The following is a 27590-nucleotide window of genomic DNA, read 5'->3' as shown; positions in this document are numbered from 1 at the left end:
AGTGACACCTGTGGAGGGAGAAGACTGGAGGCATATTATATGAACATTCCTTAGTGTCTTGTAAGTCAGATGGGCTTTTTCTTTGGGGTAGTGGTGCCCAAAACGTGGTTGCCAGACCAGGAGCTTCAGTCTTACCTGAGGACTTGTTAAAAAGGCAAATCTTGGGCTCAGCTCCAGACCTACAGAAACAGAAACTCTCTGGGTGGGAGCCCAGCAATCTGTGTTTTAACAAGTCCTCCAGGTGATCTTAGTGGCTGTTCAAGTTGGATATCCACTGCTTTAGAGAAAGGAGAACCATTGAAAAGTTTTAAGGAGAGTCATGAATTGGTCAGGTTTTAGATAGGAATTGAATGGAGGGAGGGGATTTTAGAGAGAAAGAGAACAGTTTGGATAGTGTTAGAATAACTGAGCCAAAAAATAATAAAGCATGGAACCAAACATAGTCATAGTGGAAGGAAAAGAAAGAATGAATTTGAAAGATACTTTGGAGGCTTATTTTCTTAGTAGATAATATTTTGGAGGGAGAGGAAAAAGGAGCAGCCAAGATGACTGCCCCATTTCTGAATTGGCTGAGTGGATGAAGGTCTCCTTCCATAATCAGAAAAGCAAGCAAGAAAGCAAGTTTAAGAGGAAAAATTCTTCATTATTTTTTTGATATATTAGGTTTGAGTTACCTGAGGCAGAGCAAAAGAAGTAGTCTAATTTGACATTTTGGACTTGAAACTCTGGAGATGGTCATAATAGTCGGTTGAGGTAGCTGAAGTCTGGCTCATCTGGTCTGAGTTATATTAGAAACAAGGGCCTGGGACTGAGTTGCGAGGAGAACGAACACCGAAGATGTCGACAGAGGAAAAAGACCTTCCATTAAAAAGTGAGAAGGAGAATCAGAAATGCAGAAAGAAAATCTGGAGGGACGTTAGCAAGGAAGCTTAGAGAAGATAGAGTTAGAACCATAAATGCTGTAATGCAGAGAGGGGAAGTGATAAGCATCCTTAGGTTTCAGACAGATGGAGGTGGTCATCTTAGCAAAAACATTTTCGGTGGTGTAACTATGATAGAAAGATGAGAGATTAGTTAAGAAGTGAAAGTGAGGTAAGGAAGCATAAATAACGAATTTACTTGAATCTCTCAAAAGGTTTAGATTGTTGATCTCATATTGCCTGTGTATTCATAACTACATAAAAATAATTAAACAAGACTGACCCTATTTACTAGTCATTAACATTGATAATTTCGAAAGAATCAGACCTACAATTTAGAGAATCATAGACTGTTATTATAGATGTTATGGGATTTCTAAGAGTGGGCAAACAGGCTAGTTTCATGTGCTGCCAAAATGAGGTGATTTTTATGAGGTTTATGAATGCATCCGTGTTGTCTACAGGTTTCACGTATCTGACTTTCATCAAACGTTGTGTTTCCTATACTAAACCGTAGTCTGTGGCTATATGTTAGTTCTTAAAGTACATAGCTGATACAGCTGAGTAGATAATATGTAAGAATTCTAACCAAGGACTTTTAAGGATTGAGAGTTTACAGATGATATCATAATTGGTAAAATTAGCCCTTTACCTTTGTTGTTAGAGGAGTCATAGTGCCATGTTTTGAATGCTGCCACATTTCTTCAGATATTTGTAAATGGCTGAAGAATATACATTGCAGAATATTGTGTCTGTTTAGCAAGTGAAGATGTTATATTTCTGCTCTCATGTCCTAAGATATAGCCTTTCTTCATGGCACTGAGAATTGTAATGACCACTTCAAAATTGCATCAAAGGTCACTTTATAGTCTGCTGCAGGTGTTTCGTGCTTTGTAAGGTTTATCTTTATTTTCAGCAGGAGAAGCTGTATATTTTAAAGTGTTAAATATTGCTAATCCCTGAATTCTATCTTTTATAAAAATACTGTAAAAATCTGAATGCAGATTCAGTATTTGGAACTGAATAAAGCTTTACTGCCCAATGTTTTAACCACTAGTCATGTGTGACTATTGATCACTTGAAATGTGGCTAGTCTGAGTTGAGATGTGCTGTATGTTGTAAGTGTAAAATATATACCAGATTTCTAAGATTTAATACAAAATAACTTAATATTGATTATATGTTTAAATGATATTTTTGATTATACTACATTAAAATTAATTTTTCCTATTTTTAAAAATGTGGCTACTAGAACATTTTAAACTCCATATTTGGCTTGCATTATATTCCTACTGGGCATCACTGGTATAAAGTCTGGTGATTATTTTTTACCCAGAATTTTTTGGCTTAGAAATCTCAATATTGAACATGAACATATTTTAATATTGAAACAGTATACAAACTTCTGTTATAGTTATCAGACTTAGATCCAAGAAGGGCTTAGGGTTAATTCAAATCTATAAAAGAAAGTTCAAAATATATTTTTTTAAAGATTTAATTTTATTTATTTTTGCCTGCGTTGGGTCTTAGTTGCTGCGTGCGGGCTTTCTCTAGTTGCGGCAAGCGGGGGCTACTCTTTGTTGCGGTGCGCTGGCTTCTGCTCCTTGCGGTGGCTTCTCTTGTTGTGGAGCACGGGCTCTAGAGACACAGGCTCGGTAGTTGTGGCACGCGGGCTCTAGAGCACAGGCTCAGTAGTTGTGGTGCACGGGCTTAGTTGCTTCGTGGCATGTGGGGTCTTCCCGGACCAGGGATCGAACCTGTGTCCCCTGCATTGGCAGGCGGATTCTTATCCACTGCACCACCAGGCAAGTCCCTGAAGTTCAAAATATTAATGCTAAGTTCAAAACTGAATTAATCTTTTACCATGTAAACTCTTCCTTATCCAGTATAATCAAGGTCCAAACTTGAAATCTGGGTGTCATCCTTCCCCTCTCACATTGGTCATCAGTTGGTGGTATAAGTAATAACATATCTTAAATCTTTCTGAAATCTGTCCCCTCTTCTTCATTCCCACTGCTTCTTTCTTGATTGGGGTTCTCAGCGCCTCTCACATAAGCTATTGTAATCATCTTAGAGATGACTTTGCCTCCCTACCCTCTCTCCAAAGGAATATCTGATCTCCTTAGCCCTAGAATCTAGCATAGAACAGAACTTATAGTAAGCACTCAATAAAGGTTTGTTGATTGAATGGATGACAGAGCTGCTGATATTAATCAAAAGTTGCAGAATGAAAAAAGACTTTTAGCCCTACGTAATATACATATATACAACTGGGCACACAAAGTAAGTGCAGATGTAATTCTCTGGCTGAACTTGTCAGTGCTTTAAAACTGACATTTGTTGTCATATTGTTCAACAATATGAATGCATATTCAACATTTGCATTCATATTCTTTAGTTCAAGTTTTTCTTTATTGGTTATTCTTGGAAGTGGTTATATAATAAGCGTTCTATTTTGCCAAGGATTTTGATTTGCCAACGTAAATTTGTGGCAGTCAGTCCAGAGAATCATTGGTGCCATGAAGACAGCTCCTTGTTTTTATCTGGAGTCCCTGTGGGATTAAACTACATCTGGCAATAAGTAGGGATGCTGGTCTGGGCATCTTCAAAGGCAAGAGACTGCTAGTATTTATCAGATCTATGTGGATAAGCAAATGGGAAGGGATTAAATTTTTTTGGTTTTGTTTTCCTTCTTTTAATAACTGACTATAAAATTAAAACTTCCAGAAGTTCATACAGCAAATTAATACATTTTTCTACGGTTGTTGAAGAGGAAACCTGTTCTTTTTTTCTATACCTAGGCAGATAACTAAGAATTTTAGATTAGTATTTTATTTACTTAAGCATATATTTTTTATAACTACTTTATCTCAGAGAGCATAACAGCAGTATACAATGCTCAAAATTAATTTTCTACGGATACTTTACTAATTCTTTTTAAAGGGTTGAGCATTTAGTACCGTGGTTTAAAACATTTTAACATCTGTGTGTATTTGGACATCATGATTGGCATTTGGAGGCTTCTCTTACCATTTATCTGTGTGGGAAAGTTTATCCAGAATTTCTTTCTGAGGAAAATCTTGAATCTGTCTTAGGGAAGACCACTCCCCCTTTCAAGTGAAGGTGAGGTTGCCTTCCATAGAGACTTGTTTCTGTCTTTCCTTTAACATTTTTAAGAGATTATTAGTCCTGTGACTCAGTTTAGCTGTTGTTGAAGCATGTGGCTCTACATTTACTGACAAAATAAAATGGCTGCATTCCAGGTACTTGTCATGGAACGTAATCTAGAATTTACCATTCCAAGCCTCACCTAAGAGAAAATGTTTATGCAGGATTGCCTGAAGAATATGTAGTCTCTTCATTTGTCCATACTCTAAATCTATCCCAGGATTAAGTCAGTCCCTCCGAGAGTCACATACCTGGATTCCATCATATTGCCAAGGGAGGAATTTCTTATCTTAGGAATAGAAATAATGTGTTTTTCTAGGCCATCTGGTTTGTTTTTACATTATAGTCACTTTTGACTCTTGTAAGTGTTCGTGTTTCTTTCTTTATGTTGCCTGCTAGAAAGCTTAATGTCAAATACATGGCACACCTCTAACAAGTCTATAGAATTTCATGGCATAATTTTTATGTACTTCTTACCCATTTTTGCATTGTCTTACTTCTCTTATGTTAGATTTATTTTATCTTGATGCATATGCATCATATCTATCCTTTAATTATAGTTGTTCTCTATCGTTCCTTATTAGATTTTTTTTAAAAGCTCCATCTCCCTATGTGTGTTACACTATAACTAGTTTAACATATCTGTATATTGTGAATTCCTAGATTTTAGATTAAGAGTGACCTAAGGTTGAAATGTTAATTAAATGTTTTAATGTTCTGTAGCTCTAAAGAAAATAGTTGGATAAAATGTCAGCATGTAGGACTATTTTAAACATTAGAAAAAAATCATCTCTCTGAAAAGGAGGGTAATTGTGCAAGTTTGCCTAATCCTTTTGATCTTGGCACACAGCAATACAGACTTCAGTTGAGATTAAAACTATGAATTTCAAAGGAAACATGGCCTTCAGTGTGTAAAATATATAACAGCTGGTTGACTACTCCATTTAAACCGACACAATAACAATCGTAGACAGAATGAGTCTCCTGCCAAAAGATGCACGAGTGCTTGATGGTTATTATCAAGATATGATACTAACTCACACTTTTCTTTAGTAATAGTATAAATGTAGAAATGAACAGTGTGCTGCTGGCTCCAAAATCTCTCTTCTGCCCAACAGTTCAAGGGCAGTTTAGAAGTACAGAACTCCTTTAGTGATTTCTGTATCTGCCTTTCAGCCCGTACTTCAGTGTGTTGTTGACTAAATTTCATTTTTTTAAACTGTCAGATAAAATTTTTATTCTTAGCATCCCACAATTTTTTCCTAAATCCTTGATCCTCCTTTTTTTCCCCCTTGACATTCATGAATTATTGTTCTTAATGTCACAGCTTCACACATAGTTAAACTTTTTTTTAAGCCCCCAAAGTTAAACTTTTCTTTGTAAATAATATAAAATTTGTTTAACATTTTTGTTCTATGTTTATATTAAGGTAAATATCTGAATTCAGAAGCATTTTTGTGATGCATTTGTAATCAGTATGGGAGAATGTTAAGCTCATGTTAGTAGATTATAGTTCATGAACTACTTCAGTATTTTCACTGTTGTGTTTCACCTGAACAAGTAATCCTTAAATAGGTTAATTAATGCATTTTTTTTAAAAAACGGGGATTAATGTGGATTTGTCATGTCTGGAAAAATCCCATTTGGAAAGCATATTTACATTTTGAATTTGTATCTGTCCAATATGAAAAAAACGATTTTTCTCTGACCTTTGTTTCTCGAAGAATTTGATATAACAGCAATTTTTCTTTTCTATTTTTTCAATCTATTTCAAAAAAGGAAATTATAGGTAAATTAAACATTTGCTGAGGTTACTTGGATTCATCACAAATTCAGAGCCAGCATTTAAGGAGTTAATGTATCTTATTAGGGGGACAGGAAATCTGGCAACTATTGCAGAAACTAGACCTAATGGTGCACACAAACAATTTGTCAGTCTTCTTAAATGTGAATAGCTTTCCGCAAAGTGGCTGCTTTTGCTTTGTTTGAACAGGCTAAACTTTTCCTTTTTGGACTTTAAATCTTAGAAGTGAAATGTGATCCACATATTCAATCAAAATCATTTAATTCAAAGCATATTTTGATTGGAACAAAGTTGACATGGAAAGAAACTCTAGAATAAAAAAGTTGAAAGGACTTTATATCATATATTTAGCAGGAAAATTTGAAACAGTTCTAATTAGGCTGAAAAAAACAGCTTTCTTCAATGTAAATTACAAAGGTCATATATCAATGTTAAGGAAACATTACCACTAGTGTTTGAAATCCAGCATATGCAAACATAACAGACCAGTTCATTTTAAATCTGTGTGTGTGTGTGTGTGTGTGTGTGTGTGTGTGTGTGTTATAAGAAGGCCTTATTACATGTTTTTAAAATGAAAAATACTTAAAATTCCAAGTTTATAATATTATATATAACATTTTTGCCAATCCAAACATTAATTCCTTTGAAACTTATTACTATCTACACTCAAATGAATTAAGACTCTTAATTATATGTACAAAAAGTTACAAAACTAATTTTTATAGTTTCTTCCATTAAAATATGATTAAATACATCTTATAATTAAATGCATATCAAGTCAAGAGGATTAGTCAGTGATTTTTCTTATTTGAAGCTTATAGCGATGGCATTTTGTATCTTGGAATTGAACTGGACCTTCTCAAAGCCTGGGAATGGAAGTAGTAGTATGGGGTGCAGAAGCCTATTTCTTTCTGGTTATATAATTATTTCTGTACTTAAAAGTTTGTCAATAATATTTGATTTATTTATTTGATTTTTTGTAAAAATTATTTATCCTATAGATTTCAATAGCTTTTATTTAGTTGCTTTTTTTAAAATGGCATGGTATGAGAAGATTTAGCAAAAGTGTAACTAAATATTAGCATCAATCTGGGAATTACAAGTATGAGAAACACAAATAATACACAATTAAGGTTTCCTGGTCTTGAGGTAAACAATTATCTAATAATTTCTTTTGTTAATTGAAATTAGTTTTCTTGATTTTATATAATTTTTACATTAGAGGAAATATGATTTTTTGAAGATACAAGGAAATTGCTAGAGTATTTCTAAAGCATGCATAGATTACTGAACACATGATTAATGCTTTTTATTTTACAATTTTTATTCTCAAATAGCTTAGAATTTCTTGGAAAAAGCAAACAATTTCTACATGTTATCATATTATTTGACTCCACTATAAGAGGCAACAATAATTTTATATAACATTTTTTATTAATAAATAATTCATTTCCTTAATGGGTTAGTTTCAGGAAGACGTAGATTGCGATCTTTCAATGAGATTTATTGTTAGACACATATTCATATATGTTATAATTATTTCTGACACAGGGCTACACAAATGAGTTATTTATGAATAATTTACTATTTTCTTTATAATATTAAACCTTTAATTTGTTGATGTTCTGCATGTGGGCCAAACAAATGAAAGTTACTAATAAGTGTTTGTATTTGACATCTGTATACTGTACTTTTTAGCATATCTCAAGTGTTTTAGTCTCTGCTTAATAGATCTCATTAAAAAAACAGATATCAGCCCCAAGACAGTTTGTCAAGACTAATATGGGTCCCCCTGGATTGGATTGACAATTCGTGTGAGGCTTCATATGATTGTCTTTTCGTAGTCTTATTTGAACCTTAACAATTGAATGTTAGTCACTGATTTATTTTATAATAACTCAGATGAGTTGAATATTATTGTATTGTGTTGGACATTTTAGTGGATTTTCCTTTTTACAAATTTCACTCAGAGCACACATTGGATGTAAATGATGTATCTAGCCTGCTAGGGGAGTACTAACAATTGATTGGTTAGGTTTGATAGCAGCACGGGAAGAATGTTTCTATCCCCTAGCTGCAAACCGTATTTAACTCCAGTCCTAATGAGGACTGTCTGTCCTAAAGGCTTTGAAAAATCTCAGATGCTTAGCATTCCACTGGCATGTTTTTATTTTTTTGTGACTGAAAATGTGCATATAAATAAGTATTTATATAAAGAGTATTTTTTAAAATCTTAACGTATGAAAGGGGAATTAAAGAATTTTGAATTTATGTTTTTGAATCTCAAAAACAGAAGTTATAAAATGTATTCCCAGGGTTTTCCATTTTGAATTATTTGTATTTTTTTTACCATCAATAATTTCCTGCAGCTTGTTCTTACCTCTTCCGTCAAGTCTTTAGTAAGTGCATTTGTTTATTATCATATATATACTTTTGGTTAGGCAATTGCCATTCACTGGTATCAAAACGATGTTAAAGTCCTGAACTGACTTTGTATTAAATGATTTTTAAACTTTTGGCAATTCCTGTATATCCATGGCAGTTGTTCTTGTGGGTCCCTTTTTAAAGCTCTGATATATTGCAAGAAATGATTGAAGACTGCTGAGATTTTTAGTTTAGTTTTTTAGAATGTATTTAAAGTTTATTCCTTAAAGTAACATGTTTATCAACCTCTGGAAGAGATTTTGCCAATAATTCGGTGAATTACTGGTCAACCCCTTAAGGACTGACCAAGTGTAACAGGGTAAGGGGAGGGATGAACCATGGCACTATGGTGACTTCTGCATGCGTGCTTGTGGCATAATGTGAGCATCGTGTCTGTCATTTCAGCATTTTTGCTTAACACTTTGATGTGGTGTCAAGATGTAAAGGTTTAAGCATCTAAATCTAACCAACTTCACCATTTTGAATGTGCATAAAGAAGTAATCAACATTAGGAAGACTCACAATTCTTTGTTTGATGACACAAAAAATAAAATTGCCCTAGTTTTTAGAGCTTTAATATTGAGAAAATTCATTTGTACTTTGTCATTTGCTGAGCCTTCTGGAATTTTATAGTCTCAAATCACAATACCACAGACACTCAGGAGACTCCTGACTGTTTTATCTTATTAAACAATTTTGAAATCATTAATTTTTAATTAGCTTAGATGCAGGGTTTCTTTTTATCATTTCAATAGTGTGTGTGTATATGAACTAAACGTTTTTTATTTAAACTACTGGCGAGAGTATTATTTACATAAATAAGTGTAGGTCCTTTCTTAAGAGTATATACTGTGAGTCTGCTTCATATAGTCACACATTTTTGTAGACCCGGAGATATTACATGCTAATCTATTATAGTAGAGCTTTTCAGCTGTTTATTAACTCAGATTTTGAACAACTAAAAAGAACGTAAGCTCAAAGATATGTATAGGTCCTTCCCTGATTGAAAGTTCTAATTAAGTGAATTGGAGAAAATTAACTGAAATTAGCTGTCAGAAAGTCACATTTAAATGAGTGATGAGCTAGTCTGGCAGTAAACATTTAAATGATATAAATTGCCATTTAAGTGTATGGTTTAATGTTTGTCATGCATTAATGTGACATGAGACTGCAGTGACAATCAAGCAGCTTGCTCTAATTTGAACATATTTAGGGCTTTTGTGTAGAGTGCGCTGCTCACAAATTAAGACAATTGCTGTTTTTATGTGTCTCTTTAAACATGTCCTCCAGCCCCACCCCCTCACCCCCATCACTACCCAAGACCTAAGTTAATGAAACAAACATATCATTTTTTGTGTGCAACTTGCATTAATAGTTCCTGGATTTTCAGATTAATTTTAAATCCATGTGCTTAAAATAGGACTTTCCTGAAAGTTATTATAAGCCCTTCTCTTCTTGTTTCAAATAAAATATGAAGCAGTTTTGTGCTCTCTTAGCTGTTTACTAAATTTATAAATATAATGAGTTTTATAAGAGATGTTTTAAACAGTGACTTTTACAATTGAAACTAAATAAATATTTTTAAGGCATATTTCAATTCAGGTATACTTTGGAATATGAGAATTGCCTAGAGTTTTATTTATAGAATTATTTTTTATACGTTATGATATGTGATATATTATGAAGCCATGTTAAATATTATTAGTTAAAGGAAATATATGATTTGAATTTATCCATAAACAATTTTCTTCTTCATAGGCAGTTGTTTTAATAAAGCACGTATCTACACAAGCGTACACCTGTGAACTAATAGGAACGTCTTTTGTCACGAGATGATTTATATCTCATTGGTTGCTTGCTATAGAAGTTAGTCAATTTTGTTTTAAAACCAACAGATTTCTTTTTATAATATTGAAAACGTAGCAGCAAGCCACACCAAAAATACATCACAGTCATACACTTATGACTCTAAAAATAAGAATTTCAGTGAGATACATTACCTGATACAACTTGGTATGCTTCAAATTAAGCTTCACAGTTTGAGTTTGTGATTTGAGTAACATTATTTATTGATAGACTAGTCCATAATGCTAAGCTTTTATGTTGGAATAATTTTTAACAACATTAAATAAGTATGAATACTTTTCTAAAAATAAGAAGTCTCTGCTCATTAAAACTCTTTAGGATTTTTAACGTTATTAAGTTCAGCAAACATTTATTGGTACCTATTGTGTTTTAGGTACAGTGCTTGGAACTGGGAATGTCATGATGAATTGGAAGTGGATCTTGAACCCAGCATTTCTATTGAAAACTTGATTATGTTCATTCATTATTTATTGGACACTTATGTTAATAGAAGCAAATATTTGGTCTGATTTGATACTAGTACCTAGAATAATAATTCAGTAATTATAAGTATCCCTCCCAAGATCTAATTTGTTGTCATAAAAACTCAGTTGAAGTAACTAAATAATTTGGTTACAGTTGTTACAGTAGACAAAATGTTTTAATTCTAGAAAAATTATAAATATTTCAAGTGAATAGTCAATGTTTAATATTTTCACATTTGCTGTCCCAAAGTAACCTTTACATTGTATGACCTCCTTTCTTTGAAACGTAAGTTGAGTACCTGTCAGGCCCTGAGTTACGAACGTAACCGAGATAGACCCAGCCCTGGTCCTCCAGTGCTCACAGTACAAGTAGACTAATACTGAAATCTAAGCAGTCGATTGTAGTTCAGTGTGACACGTGCTGCAAAGTCTCTGTAAAAATGGAGGACAAATTCTGGTGGAAAATAGAACATCAGAATAAGTCTGTTCACAGTCAATTTAGAGGTAAACTTTACTGCTTGTTCTAAATTCCTCTATATATTTTAAAAACAGAATTCAGCATAATAATAAGATCTACACCTTTTTTTTCAGGCTCTGGAGAGTGAATTTGTTTCCTGCCAGCTTCACCAATGGATTGATCTCATCTTTGGCTATAAACAGCAAGGGCCGGAGGCTGTTCGAGCCCTCAATGTGTTCTATTACCTGACCTATGAAGGAGCTGTCAATCTGAATTCAATAACTGATCCTGTATTGAGAGAGGTAAGTTATCTGACTGGGTCTAACAGGTATCTCTAGACCAGAAGCTATTAGATCTCATCTTCCACATGCTTTCATTTTACTGATAATGAAACTGAAACCAGATGAGTAAAGTACCCTTAAGCAGGATAACCTTTAAGTTAGTGACCTAGCTGGGACTTGAACCCAGAACTTCCCTCCAACAAAATGTTTGACTCAATATAAGATGAGAGCTTTTTCAATTTGAACCCATTAAGGGATCAATAATCATATTTCTAATTTTTATAACTTTGAAGGCTACTCACTAATTTAAAGAACTAGGAAAATAATAATTCATTAAAGAAATAGGTTAATAAGCATAAATCTATTTAAATGTGATAAAACACATATTTATATATGATACATAAGTACGTGTATAACCATATAGAAGTTAATAATAAGAATGAAGTCTATAACTTTCCTACATCATCAAACTTGGTGTTGGATGTTACTGAGACTTGTTTTATCTTTGTCATTGATTTTCTTAAGTAAAACACTCAAAACATGGTTTTGACAAATACAATATTCACCAAAAACTCTGCATATAGCCTTGCTTTTTTTTTTAAGTATTTTAATTTAATTATACATCCTCCAGCTAACATACATCATATACAAAGATGTATGTATGTTCATGTAATTGAACAGATAACACCTTACACATCTGTACTATTTTAGAAGAGAACTTTATTAAAGAAACCAGGGAGTTTTGATTCATAGGGAAAGTTGTATATCACTGTAAAGGGAACATCGTTTGCAGTAAGTAAGATTTGTCGTTTTTCACCGTCACTTGATGTATTTCTTTATAATTCTACTTATGACCTGATCACGTTGACAGTATATAAAAGTACATATTTAAATATATTTGCTAACATATATTATCACCTGGTTTATGTGCTAGATAAAGAAGGTTAATACACAAACAAAAGCACTGTGCACTCGATGCACATTTATCTTAAATTGCACAGGTTTTGAATTGCTGTGTTTCAGTTTACTTTAGAACTGGATCAGGTGAACTCTAAAATACTCTTCCAGTTTTTCAGTTCTTTGAAAATGTTCCTTTCAGGGGGCATTTTATTTTATTAGAGCAACAACTGACTGCATGACACAAAATATGCATAAGTTCCGTGTATGAAATTGAGGTTGGAGCAAACATGCAAATGGTGTTAACATAATTTCATCGTTAGAATAGAATTGAATAGGCCCATTTACTTTCTTTTTTACTGTTTTAACAATATTTGAACAGTGGTTCTATTAATGTCCATAATTACTCTTCAAATATACCACCTGGTTCTGTTTTTTTGGGTTCCCTTGTAGTAATTATCCCTATCTCTACTTAGCTTTTATATGCATGGAATCAATATAGATTTGATTTTGTCATGTGCTGTTTTACTTAACATACCAGCATATATTATTTTATGTTGCTATAAAATCTGTGTAGTTTTAATTTTGAAATTCCATAATATTCTGTAGAGTTGCTATGAAAATGTACTTAATACCATTTCTCCCAATGTGGGATCCTATTTTTTTTTAAGACTTGTCTATTGGTGTGTCCAAGTCGATATAGTGATACTTTTCCCATCATTAAAGTTTGTGCAACATGTGGTTGATAAAGGATGGCTCTCTGTATCTGTGTGATGCTGCTAGTTAAAAAGTGAAACATTCCATCAGCTGGATGTTTCCTCTATAGATCAGTCAGTATAATTGGCTCCTTGTTTTTACTCTGGATTGACCCACGCTGCTTCTCACACACATCAACGATTTACCAAAGGAGTTTACCATATACTGTTTACAGTACAATCTAAAAGAGCACTGTCCAATAGAACTTTCTGTAGTAATGGAAATGTTCATTGTATCTGCACTGCCCAATACAGCAGCCACTAGTCACAGGTGGCCATTGTGCATTTGAAATGTGGCTGGCATGACTGAGGAACTGAATGTTTAATTTTAGTTAATTTAAACAGCCACATATGGCTAGTGGATACCGCATTGGACAGGGGAAACTAGAAGACTGTTGTGTATCTTTGGTTACCAAATTTTCGAAATCCAGATTCTGGGCAGGTGGTCAGACAATGGGACAATAAATGTTTGTTAAATTAACTTGGTAGAATATTTGGAATTGGGCATAGTCCATTTAGGCATTAGATATGTAGTTGACATACATGTGTAAACCAAATTATATTTTTTCTTTCACTTAAAGTAACATGTTATGACTTCAAATATTGGGTTTTATTGTGGTAAATAAATATACAATTTACGATGTTAACCTCTTTTGAGGTATAATTCAGTGGCATTAAGTACATCCACATTGTTATGCAACCATCACTACCGTCCATCTCCAGAATTTTCGTCTTTTCCAAACTGACACTCTGTATGCATTATACAGTAACTCCTCATTCCTCCCTGCCCTCAGGCCTTGACAACCACCATTCTACTGTCTCTAGGAATCTGACTATTCTAGGTACCTCAGATAAGTGGAATTATACAATATTTGTCCTTTTGTATCTGGCTTATTTTATTAAGGTTCATCCATGTCGTAGCATGGGTCAGAATTTCCTTCCTTTTTAAGGCTGATTAGTATTTCATCGTATGTATATACCACATTTTGTTTATCCATTCATCTGTCAATGGTTATTTTGGGTTGTTTCCACTTTTTAGCTATTGTGAACAATACTGCTATGAACATGGGTATATTAATACCTGTTTAAGGCCCTGCTTTCAAGTCTTTGGGGTATATATACTCAGAAGTAGAATTGATGGATTATATGGTAATTCTATGTTTAACTTTTTGAGGAACTGCCATGCCAAGTAAGTTTTCAGTATTTATTTTTCATGATCAGCATTTGCTAAAGACTATTTAAAACTTTTGCTGTAAGTTTCTTTTCTTCCCCACATCTCCAAGTGGTTAATTAGTAGCAAATTAAACTTTAACTGGAGAGCTTTCCAACTCATTGCACCCTAATTTTTTTTTTTTTTTCTTGACTGCACTGGGTCTTCCTTGCTGCACGCGGGCTTTCTCTAGTTGTGGTGAGCGGGGGCTACTCTTCACTGCGGTTGCACGGGCTTCTCATTGCAGTGGCTTCTCTTGTTGCAGAGCACAGGCTCTAGGCATGTGGGCTTCAGTAGTTGCGGTGCGTGGGCTCAGTAGTTGTGGCTTGCAAGCTCTAGAGCACAGGCTCAGTTGTGGCACATGGGCTTAGTTGTCCCGCGGCATGTGGGATCTTCCCGGGCCAGGGATCAAACCCGTGTCCCCTGCATTGACAGGCAGATTCTTAACCACTGTGCCACCAGGGAAGTCCCACCCCCTAATTTATTTTTATATTATATGTTATATAAACATGTATTATATATTAGATTCAGCATTCACTCAAAAAACATGGCCTATGATGTATGGTGGGTACTCAATGTTCTTGAAAGACTATCATTCATTACTTAGCATTATTCATATAAGTATACATATTTGCTTTCTGAATGTTATTGAAACAAATATGATCTTTTATCGTAGCCATTCCTTATTATAGTGCTGAATTTTTTGACACAATGCAGTGTGATACAGTAGAATACACAAACAAACAAATGTGGATTTGATTCCTGGCTCCATTGCCAACTAGTGGTGTGACTTAGCTCTTCCTGAGACTCTGTATATGGAATTGGTATGATAACGCCCACCTCATGGAGAATTAACTGTTGTGTAATACATGAAAAGGCCTGCCATGGTACCTATCCCATCATAAGTACTCAGCAAGTGTTAGTTCCTTCCCTTATGTTGTTCCCTGTTAAACCTGTGGGTTAGAAAACACAGCTATGGAAAAGAATATGAATTACCGATTGCATCATAGAAAGAATCATAAAGTGTTAACACTAGAGAAGTTATTAGAGATTGTTTCTTAGAAGATTCATACAGAATTCATTGTAAAGTGAGGCAAGGAGAAAACAGAAAACAAGACTAGGTCATTAATTTTTTTCGACAACCTTTTACTAAACCTAAATTATGTAATAAGGTTAAAGAGTTGAAAGGCAAGTCCCTGCCCTCATCAGCTAGAGTTCATTGTCTAGTGGGGAAATATGGATAAGTAAACAGTTATAATACTGTGATAAATTCAGTGTAGAGATAAGTACACTGCATGCATGCACAAGCGTGGAGAATAGGCACTAAACCTAGACTGCCAGAATCCAGCCATGTTTTTTGGGAAATGAGAGGCCGGAGCTGTAGATTGAAAGGTGAATAAGAACACTGGATAGAGTTGTGAGCAAAGGATAGCGACACAGAAGAAACTGTATGAGCCTCCTGCACAATGTGTGAAAGAGGTCATGGCTGGAGATTATGTTTGTGGAATGAGCCAAAAGTGATAAGGGGAAAGAGATAGACAGGAGCCAGAAAAAGTAATTTTAATGCCATGAAAAGTAATTTTAACTGCATTATAAGACAGTGGATTGAAGGTTGGAGGTTGGTGACATAACCACATGTGTGTTTTAGAATCTGTCTGAAAGAAGGCTGAACAAATAAGAACTGAAAAGTCCTCATTGGATTATTCTAAGAGTCATTAGAGGAGGAAGCTTAGATGGTAGAGGACTGTGCTGTGAATGGGAGGCGAACAAGTAAACACAGTGAGGAAAGGAGATGACGGAAGGGAGAACTTGTCACTGCTTAAGATATAGTTCACATATGATACAATTCACCCACTTGAAGTATACAATACAGTAGTTTTGGTTTATTCATGGAGTTCTACAAGCATCACCACAGTCTAATTTTACAACATTTTGTCACCACAGAAAGAAACCCTGTACCCATTACCAGTTACTCTGAGGGAGATTTTTTTTTTAAACGGATAGGTAATTGACCATGCTTCTGTGTTAATTGGAAATATCCAAAAAGAGAGAAGCACATGAAACATAGAAGAAAGAAAGCATGAAATAGACTGCCAAGCTCTATGAGGAAAAGGAAAGGAACAAAATCCAGAACACGGATAGATAAAGCACTGGACAGCGGGAAACAATACTGCCTTGTCTGCGGTTAGAGAGTGGAAGGTTAGCCTGGGGACTGGTGTACGTAAATGTGCCTGAATGAGGTGGAAAGGCAACAAGATTATGAGGGTTTGTGCCAAAAGTGAGGTAATATTTGTGGAAATACCTGACATAGTGATAGGTGCTTAATTGATGCTCAATAATATGTAAATTATTATTTCCTTTACATGTTTTTCTCTGTTCTCAATAGTGGGAGAGTAGATGTAGAAAAAAGTTGAATAGAGAAGGGTTGTGTGTGTGTGTGTGTGTGTGTGTGTGTGCGTGTGTGTAATTATACATGTGGAGAGAGAGATGGGGTTTGGCCATGAGAGTATGGTGGAATATATAAAAAAGGATTGAGGGACTTCCCTGGTGGTCCAGTGGTTAGGAATCCACCTTTCAATGCAGGGGATGCAGGTTAGATCCCTCGTCAGGGAACTAAGATCCCACATGCCGTGGGGCAACTAAACCCGCGTGCTGCAACTACTGAGCCCACATGCTCTGGAGTCCAGGCGTCACAACTAGAGAGAAGGCCGTGTGCCGCAACACAAGAGCCCACGTGCCGCAACCAAGACCTGGCACAGCCAAATAAATAAATAAATAAATATTTTTTAAAAAAGACAACTAGGAGCAACTGTAAAGGGATATAAAAGAAGATTTTTCTTTAAAAAAAAGAATTGAGAGTGGAAGGGTGGTTAATGAAATTGTTAAAGGGATATTGTTGAAATGGTGGATCTAGGCTGGTTTGGGTAAATAAGACAGGGCCTTATAAATTGGGAAGGTTTATTCTTTCATTAATTATTCATTCACTTATTCAACAAATATTCGTTTTGTTCAAGGTGCTGAAAATACAGAGATGAGCGAGAAAGTCAGTCCAAACCCCTTCCTTCATGGAGCTCACATTCTAATGAGGTGCACAGAAAATAAACAATAAAAACTAATTTCGGTTAGTGATGAGTGCTATAAAGAAAAAAGGCTGGGTTACAGAATACACAGTGACTTGGGAGTAGAACAGTCTTTCAGAGAGGTCGCTCACAGACTGCCTCTGTCTTCATAAAATGTTTCCTTCCACACTTTGAGAACAACGTAAATTCATATAAGGAAACTCCGGGAGGCAGCTCCCATTGCTCTACTCTGGCCAACCATGTGCCCGTAACCCCAGGCCAGGACAGCCTCCCAAGCCTTGTCAAGTCTTGCTAGTTGTAAAGCTTCCGCTATCACCATCTTCTAATTTACTCTCCACCCCATCTCTAGGCCGTACCATTTTTCCTTCAGAATCTTGTTCTTCTAAGAGGCTTTAACATCCCTAAAACTAGGAAATCTGTGCATACACTTGGCTTATATTGAAACATTATCCCTGTGAATTCACAATAATGGTACCAGGATGGATTTGTGCCTCTCTAGTATTAAAAGCAGACTAGACTAGACTTATTTCTGGTCACTATGATATACTTGGTTCAATCTGGGACACTTAGATGTCCACACAGTCATACACAGAGGCAGGCTCTCCACATACAAGTCATGTATTCACTTACTACTTGGGAAAAGCTCCATTCCTCTTGAGAAAGTTTTATTCTAGAGTGAATGATTAATACATATGGTGCAGTAAGTGATCATAAAAATAATCTCTCTATAAAAAAAGCGCTAAACAATAGAAATGATAACCATGAGAGGAGGAAGAGTAATCAGAGAAACAGCCTGCAGCACATTAAACTTTTATGTTGTTTTTAATTTTTAGGAAACAGCTGGGTTATCAGTATACAACCATGTCTGTATTCGCATATGTCACACACCAGAAAGAATTATTTTTCAGGCAAATTTGCTTTTCCTCCCCCCCACCCCACAAATATCTGCGACCTCTGACTAGAGGATATATTCTTACCTTGAGCTCTTTATTCTAACAGGCCTCTTGACTCTTCATTATTTCTCTATTTCCTTGGGGTACCTTTTTCTCTACCTTTACCACTTTTAATCTACTCTACTTTCCTAGTATTACATATATGTTTTTATAGACAAGGTACAAATAAATAAAAATTGGTTATTTTCTGATGATTAATTCTGCTGAATTTGGTTTGACTCATTCACCTTTCTTCCTTCTACCGGCATTTCAAAAAAAAAGAAAGAAAGAAAAACTAAAAACCATGGAAAGAAGAAATTAAAAAGAGAGAAAACTTAGGTTAATTGAATTCAGAGTCAGATCTGAGTAAGAATAAATATTTTTATTAAGGAAAAAACCTTGTTCCAAAATCCAAATTCACAAAATAAATTAATGATGAGTTGAATATTAACTTTATAAAATAATGTTTCTTTTCCTAAAAAATGTAAAATAAGTATTTTCCTTAAAGACTTTCTTCAATATATTTAGAATATAATTGTATTTATAGGCATGGTTTCTAGAACAATTCTATATCCTTTCTTATATCCAGAGTTCTCCTGTCAATTATCATGTAAATGATATTTGCTATATCCAAAAGTTCAGAGCTCAGTTAGCTTCCTTAGTGTAAAACAGTTCACTGATGGAGTTTTATTAGGTCAGAAATAAGTGTTTAAAAATTGTAAGTACAGTGATGTGCTCTGAGTGAGATGTGTACACTACATATCTGAGCACAAGGGAGAAACAGCCAACCCAGATTTAGGCAAGAATAACCCACCTGAGTATAATCCTTAAAGAATGAGGAGTTAAGTAGGTGAAGCAGTGGAAAGCAGAGAACACAGTGTATGGGAAGGAGCACTGTACAGCCCCATGGCTGGAGAATAACGTGTGGGGAGTGCCGGGGGGGTGGGGCATAAGAAGTTGGTGATGAAGAGCAGTTAGGTTGATGGTGTCTCCAAAGCACATTTGGAAACCATTTATTTATGTCTGTCATTAGTCTAAGCCACCGTCATCATCTCTCCCCTGACTAGCATTAGTAGTCCTGGTCACCCTTTTCTACCCTTAACTACCTACAATCCACTTTCCAGAGAGCTGCCAACGTGACATTTTAAAACTGTAAATCAGATCACATCCCTCCTCTACTTAAGCTTTCCTATTTCACATTAAACAAAGAATAAAATTCTGCTTGGTCCATATGATCTGGCCCCTGCCTGCCTCTCTGATCTCATGCCATGCTGTTCTCATCCTCATTCGTGTGTGCCGTTTCACTGACCTTCTTTCTGTTCCTGAGCCTGTGAAGGCTGTCACTGGATTAGCACCTTTTTATGATAGCCATTTTCTCTGACTATCCCAGATTTTCACATGCTGGCTCCTTGTCATTCGTGCCTCGGCTTGAAGGTCATCTCTTCAGCAAGGGCTTGCCTTCATACATCCAATCTAGTATCTTTTTGTTACTAATTTTAACTTAATTTAAAGCTGAAGACTGATACATATGATACAGATTGAGACTTGATCCACCTTGGGCATAGTCAGTTTTCTTAAATGTTCTATGTGTACTTGAAAAACAATGGGCGCTCTACAGTTTTTAGGAGTAGAGGCAGTTTTACCATATGATATGAGTAATGACAAGTGAGGAGTGTAATTAATGAATGTGATTTTTGTTATTAACATTAGTTATTGTTCTGTGGTATATTTGAACTTAAACTAAAGAATCCTGTACTGCTATTCTTTCTCAAGTTGTTATGCTCTCTTTTTATATTTTTCCTATTTCTACTCTAAAACTATCAGTTCTTACTTCTTGTTACCAGGTCAGTATGTCTGCCTTTTGGGTACCTGTCCTCTTAGTCAACAATTAGCTATTTTTTAGATGTGATAGCCTGAGAAACCAAATAACCAGATATGATAGAACTAAATTTAAAGTAAATAAATAGGTTTTGATTACTTCCTCAGCTACAAAAGTATAAATGATAGTAATCAAAACTCTATGCTCTAGTTCTAAGCTTCAATGGAACAGAATAGAGCTTCCAGAAATAGACATATGATATATGAAAATATATGATAAAGGTGGTATTTTAAATCACTGGGAAAAGGCTGTCTTATTCAACATGTGGTGTTAAGACAGCTAGCTAACTGTTACAGGAAAAATTTAGATCCCTATTTCACATCTTAAGGTAAAAGAAATTACAAATGAATTACATGTTTTTGTTTGGAATAAAGATTATATTGTAAATATAAAAAGTGCAACTACAGGACTTAGAAAATACTGTAGGTGAGTATTTTAATAATTTTTGGACTGGAGAAGGCCCATTTTGTAAGTCAATATAAAAACCAAAAGTCATTAAGGAAATTGATATATTTGTCTACATAAAAATTGAAGTTATTGTACATCCAAAAAAAACAACAAATGACAAAGTTCAGGAACAGATAATTCACAAAAGATGAAATACAAGCCACAAATGTATGAAACCTCACTAGAAATCAGTGAAATTCAATTTAAAATCCAACAGCATTTTTTACCTATTAGATCATCTAAAATGAAAAATAATGAAAATTCCTCATGTCAGTTAGAAACACACATTGTCCTATATTTGGTGAGGATAGAATAGATTGAATTTTTATAGCAATCTATCAGTTTTTAAAATACTCACCCACTATTTACTTAGAACTTTAACCAAAAGGAATAATTGAACACATATGTAAAAAAAGATGTTCAAGTGTATAGTTATTCATAATAGCAAAAAAAACCCACAAAAACCAAAACCACATAAATGTCTAACAATAGAGAAACTGGTTAAATAAATATTGGTAAATCCATACAGTGGAATGCTGTATACATCATTAAAAAATATTGCTATCTAGGTCTATATGTATTGCTATGGAAAAATACTTTGCCATATTACATGGCAAAACAGATCATGTTATGAAACATAGAAAATACAAATTTTATAATGTGTATATATGCATTAGGAAATTTTTGTAATTATAGACCCCAAGATGTTTATATGGTCATCTCACCAAAGATAGTCATTATCTTTGGTTAGTGAGATCATGGAATTCTTTTATTTGCTACTTTCTGTATTCTGAAAATTGTTTCTCTTTAAAATCAAGAGGAAAAAGCCAACCCACAACTCTTTCTCTCTTTTGAGGGGGAAAAGTCTCTGCTTGAAAATCCAAACAAGTGATGCACGTTAACATGAGGATAAGGATACTGACTTTGCTTTTGGCTGTTTGGAGGTCTCTTGTAATTACTTTGTGGCACTGGCCATGTTTAACATTGCTAGGATAGTGACTTTGTATAATGATCTTCATGTAACTTTGATAAAGAAGAAGGAATTTACAATTTCTTAACTTTTATCTCTCTCAGAAATTAGAGTACCTCTGATCTCTTAGATTGTTATTTAACTCACTGAACTAGGATTCTTTTTCATACTTTTTAGCAGTTTGAATTTATTTCCTCATTGTTCCCAGCATATTTGAGGAGGACCAAAAAAGATTACTTATACTCTTAGGGAAAATATCTTAGATACATCACTGTTGATTGTAGTCCTTATCATCATTTTCTAAAAGCAGAAAGGCTTTTGACCTAAGATTCATGAATTCTCAATCTCTGGATTCACTACTAAATTGTGTGTGTGTGTTTGTATATAATTAAATTGTATATAAAGGGATTTAACAACTTATTTATCCAAAAAATGTGCGTTAACTCTGAAAATTCAAATACTCTGAAAGTATAAAGTAAAAGAGTAGAAGGCGTCGGTCCCTAAGTTTAGACTCTGTTAGCTAATGCCAGAGTCTCATGCTAAAGTCAGCTATAGCAATTTCTATATGATATGCTTTGATATACACAGAAAAAAAGCCTCTGCCATAGACTTCATTGCCTTTCACTCAGTGCTTGAAACTTTACCATTAGAGATCATTTATTTGGTTACAGATTTTTTTTTTAAACGATTTTTTCCAGTCATTCAGCTCTCTGTGCGTAGAACTTGATAGGAGGTTTTGACAAAAGGAAAAGTACAGACACAGCACAGGGTCTGAGCCAGCCATTATGAAGGGAGGGCAGGGGCAGATCCTGGGGTGCGCTGGAGCTGGGAAGCAGAGGTGGAAGTTCAAAGAGCAAAAGATACACTGCAGGTAGATGTTGCATAGGATAGCATTAATATGAACAACATCATCCGTGCTTTTCCATCTTGCACCTTATTGTAAGTACTCACTACATTTCCTCTGGAAGCATCATTTTCTCCTTTACTTTTCAAGCAAATACAATGTGATTTTATGTTTATGTGAGTTCGGAAATTAAAGTTATTTATTTCCTTCTGAAAATGGAACTCAGCTCTATTTACATAGATGGGTAGGGAAGAGGAAAAGGAGAGCCATGATATTGCTCAATTTAAACAATTATATACAATGGGTCTCATAATATGAAAGTAAAACCTGAAAATTTCTCCCTAAGTTGTGTTTCGTGTCAGTGGTTGATTTTCCCTCTTCCAAATTTATCCTTCCAAATGCTGTTTTAGTAACACATAATCACTCTGAGAAGGTCTGTTTTCCAAAAGAAGCAGCAGCAGTGTTTAAGTTCACATGACCCCAGTTTCATGACAGCAGTAGCAAATCAGATGTCTTATCCAAGGAAAAGCATTTTTGGCTTAGAATTCAATCACTTTCATGGTGGGAGTCAACAGCTTATTTCAGCTCTAACACTACTGCAGAACACTGGCTGCAGTGAATCTTTCAGAAAGCATAAACACAATTGGTATTTATAGCATTGTTAACATTTGTTAAATAGTTCGGGGAATGGTCTGTAAGCCCGTTTTAAGCAGGTGGGGCAGGAATTTTTGTAGTGACTGCAGTGAGATTTAAGAGTAGGACATTAGGACCACATGATCATGATGGTTGTAGCAAGAGAATAAAGTATAAGTATTGAATACAGTAAGTTAAGGCTTCACGCAGCCACAATTCAGGGTGTTACAAAAATAATCCTGAAGCATCTCTAGCCAGAAGTGTGTTACACAGATGGCATATTTGACACAGTGCAGGGCAGGAACTGCACAATGAAAAGACAAACAGTAAGGATTGGTCAAGTTTTAATTGAAAACCTACATTTAAAAATACCTTGAAATTATGCCAGACTTTCTTGTATATTAAAAGCACAAAGTTTCCCTTAGTCAATTAAACATTAAAGTTGTCAGGAAAGCTAATCTTGGTATTTTGCTAGTGATTATGCCTATTACAAACTTATTAGTTAAATAGGTATAGCTGAATTATACATGCAAGGACATAAAGCAAAGTATTAATATTTTTATGATTTTTTTTCTCTATCAGCTACCCAAGGAATCCTGAGCAATTCCATGTGCTGATGACTTCTGTCATAAACCCCTGATCCCTTCAGGCACCATCTTCATTTTAAATTGAAAGTATGAAAAGTACTCTCAAATCAAGTGACTAAATTTTGTTCTCAAAATTTTACACTAAATTCAAGTTTCTAGAAAGATTAAGATTAAAAAATTACTTAGATTTGAAAAATCTATGTAAGATTATTTGCAAGTATAACAGATTGCTAACTGTTAGAATAGCATAGTCAAATTTCTAATTTCAGAATAGCAATGTTGTTTTATTTCTAACAGAGACGAGGAAGTTTACTTAGAATCACTACTTTTAGTTTCCATTATTGGTGCAAAGAAGGAACTGAGATTCTACTAATACAGTATTTAGGAAATGCTTAAGTGCAAATTTTTTAAATGTTAAATATTATTTAACTATGTCATAACAGTAAGTGTATTGCCTTCCCTCTCTCTGTCCCTGCCAGTACTGTGTAATTGGGGTGTGTGTGTGTGTGTGTGTGTGTGTGTGTGTGTGTGTGTGTGTGTATTGTCTTTCAGGCTTAAGTGCCTTGAGGTCAAGGATTCCTAACTGCACCTCATTCCAGTGTTTGTACATGGTAGATACAAATATTATTGATAAAATAGATGAAATGATCCTTACCAAATGACTGTTTCTTTCCGTAACATAGTTCAAACATATTTGTCTGGTTTTGAGAAATAATTTAACCTCCTGAATGCAACTATCCTGAATTTTTTTTTTCCTTAAGAACTTTTTACTATGTTTTCACTATGTTTTCCTCTTAGTATTGGCAGCCTTTCTGAAGCAACATTCCACTTATTTTTCTAGGCAGGCTGCTTTATCTACTCGTTTCCAGTAGCTAGAGATGGAGGTGTTTTGAATGAGCACATCAGTGTTCTAGACAGAGATACTGTTTGAAATTATCCATGAACACAGTGCCGCTGAACATTATTGAGTGACGTTTGTTTCTGTTGGTTGTGTCTGCTCTGACTAGCTGGTTTCTTTCAGATTGGCAGCTGGGATTATGCTGCAGTGGATGGACAGCTACAAGAAGTGGAGATTGCAGTGAGGCTGAGCTGGGCTGGGCTGGGCTGGGCCTCAGGGTAATGTGCCTGGAATATATGGGCTCGGTTAAAAGCACTAATAGGAAATCTATGCATATTTTCACAATTTATAATTACGTTATATTTCACTGTGGTAACTTCCATAATATTATTGAGTAAAAAATATAAGTAAAAATAGTCCTTTTCCTAATTTCCCCTCTCCCCTGGTTTCTTATCACTGTATTCGTTTTTTTTTTTTTTAGAGGTTTACTTTATTTAGCTAGCTGCTCTTTCTCTTTGCTCTTTATGTACTGTATGCCATCATGATATGTATATGCTTCCAAATACCTAATGTAAGTAAAACATTGTTTACTTGCAAAGTGTATATACGTTTCTAAATATTTAGTTAGCGATAAATGATGGTAAAATATTGCTAAAACTAATGGCTCCTTGAAATCAGATAGAAATAATTTAGAAAATAAGCTCAAAATAACAAAATTAACTTTGTAGCAAGGTCTATTGATTTCATAGTGTTTGACCAGTTTATCAGTTGGAATTGTCCCTAGATGGTTAAGAAATACTTCTGGTTACTATGTTAATGGAAAAATTAAATTTCATAAAGCTATATTGCATATTGTCAGATTTTTCTTTAGATTTTTATGTTTTTTAGTTTTAGATTTGTTTCAAAATGGAAATATTTTATTACTCTATTTTAAAAGTAATACATGCTTTGTCTAAGATATCAAATAGTATAAAAGTGAAGAAGGTATTAATTTTTATTCTGCCAGTCTTTTCACCTACCCCCCACCAGAGATAATAGCTGATAAGTTTATGTACCTTTCCAGATTTTACACGTGTGTATTTATGTATGTGTATACATGTACTCACATAACACATGTTAGTGTGTGTTTATATAGTTTAATTTTATTTTATTTTTAATTTTTTTATTTAAATGAGATAATAAACTATATTCTTTGATGATTTGGAATTTTTTTTAATCAGTATACTATAGACTAGTTTCCATGTCACATATATTCAGTTCAACTCACTCATTTTAATGACTGCATAGTATTCCATTAGCATAATTTAATTAGTTTTTTCCCCTAATTTTTACTATTATAAAGTGCTATAATAACCATCGTTGTATCTTAATCTTTTCGCATTCATCTGACTCCACTTTTATGAAAATTTGTAGAAGTGGAATCAATAGCTCAGTCTTTATCAGAAAACATAAAAATTTGACTTTTAACTAAATTTTTGTTTTTCTCTATGTCTAATTTCTCAAAATTAAAAAAAAAGTTTAAGTCTTTCAAGTCCAAATTTACATAGAATTACTTCTGTTCAATTAACTTATTTCCTCACTATATACATCTTTTGTGTGGATTACTTTGTATAATTTGTTGGTTAAATATCATCTGGTGTTTATTTTGAATGTAAAATCTGATTGACTTTTTAAAATTCCATATGCTGGTAGTATATCCATGACACTTGTTTCTTGATAGGCTACTTATCTTTTACATTATGCTTTACAAAGCTTGATTCCTATATATTTTTTATTTCCAGGGCACTATGAATATTTATATTTCAATCTTAAAAGATTTCTTTTAGGTTCATTATGCTATTTTTAAAAATTTTGTTCATTTATTGTTCTGACTACTAAAAAGTAACTCTGTATTTAATTTCTTATGTTAAGAGGGAGCCTGGTTTCACAACGTTTCTAAATGATGCTTTGCCTTTTTTTTTTTTTTTAAAGCAGCTAGAGGTATTATGCAAACAAGACCATTTATATTATAAAGATAATTTTCTCTTTTAGATTCTTCATCCATTTTTAATCAAGTGCATCTAGTTGTTATAGGTTTTCTTTTGGCCTTAGTAGTTAATATTATCAGGATTTTTGTCCTTTAGGAATTAAATACTAACATATATAATAATTAATATGCTTTTTTAATTTGTTAATACCAAATCTGGATTTTAACAGTGGCTTCAGAGGGCACTGAGGCTGGTTAACTAGAAAGTTGGTCAGTAAACAGTGGAAACTGGTCAAATATCCAGCAAGTTTTTCTCCAGCTTAATTCAAATGTGTGAAGGGCAAGGGGGAGAAATAGGCACAAGTGATAATATGATACGTAACACAGGAGAAATCACTAAATGGCCTTATTGTGACTCTTTTTAAACATTGAAAAGTGAATTAATTCTGAAATCCAAAATATGAAGTCTTATTTGGATTTGTAAATATCTTTCGGTAAGGAGTTACTCTAGAATCTTAAGATAGCCTTCTAGTACTTAATTTTGGTAATGTCAGAAATTTTTAATATACTAATAAATGGCATGTTATTTCTTAATAAATGATTTTTTCAGTTTCCCTATCCCAATTTTATAGTGCTTTTAGATGTAAATATATAGGGGATAAAATGCAATTTCAGAGTTGTGTGCTTAAAAAAAAGCAGAGTACATATGTGTTTACCTTAATTGCATCCATATGTTTAAGTTATTCCTCCCCCAAACTCATCTTAAAATAAAGTTTTACAGCTTTATTGTTGGTTACTAAGTGTTGTACTGAGTTAACTTGTTTCCTCTGTTAGATTAAAAAGACCACTTCAGAGAGACTAAAATAGTCACGGTTAAGTTGAAGCCCTACATTGTCACTAAGCCAGTCTACTTTCCTTTACTTTTCTCTCTTTTCTTTCATTCTTTTGTTTTATCTAGTGTGTGTATCTATATTCTCTCTATATGTAATATCCCTTTCTCTCTATATAGCCATAAAATCATGCAAGTATGCAATGGTTGGCACAGAAAACAATAGAATGCACAACTTGCTGAAAATCTTTTCATAATATTTCCATTTAGAAATCCATTAATAAATTCTCTAGGTAATATTTGAGATGCTGTTTATAAAACATAAATATGTGGTTTTAC

At 34.1% G+C, this 27590-nt stretch overlaps 1 protein-coding gene across 4 annotated transcripts in view; it reads left to right on the top strand.

The window, feature by feature from the left end:
• LRBA (LPS responsive beige-like anchor protein) overlaps positions 1–27590 on the top strand; it is a 736878-nt gene that overhangs the window by 650511 nt on the left and 58777 nt on the right. For all 4 annotated transcript variants that reach the window (XM_082463287.1, XM_082463288.1, XM_082463286.1 and 1 more), the window contains exon 48: positions 11238–11405. In XM_082463287.1, coding sequence (XP_082319413.1) covers positions 11238–11405 — 168 coding nt within the window. The remainder of the gene's footprint in view (positions 1–11237; positions 11406–27590) is intronic.

The sequence above is a fragment of the Balaenoptera physalus genome (genome assembly GCF_965194825.1).
Source record: "Balaenoptera physalus genome assembly, chromosome: 5".
In the NCBI taxonomy this organism is placed as follows: Eukaryota; Metazoa; Chordata; class Mammalia; order Artiodactyla; family Balaenopteridae; genus Balaenoptera; species Balaenoptera physalus.
Note: the sequence above shows the minus strand (reverse complement) of the source record. Positions and strands in the feature narration are given on the sequence as shown.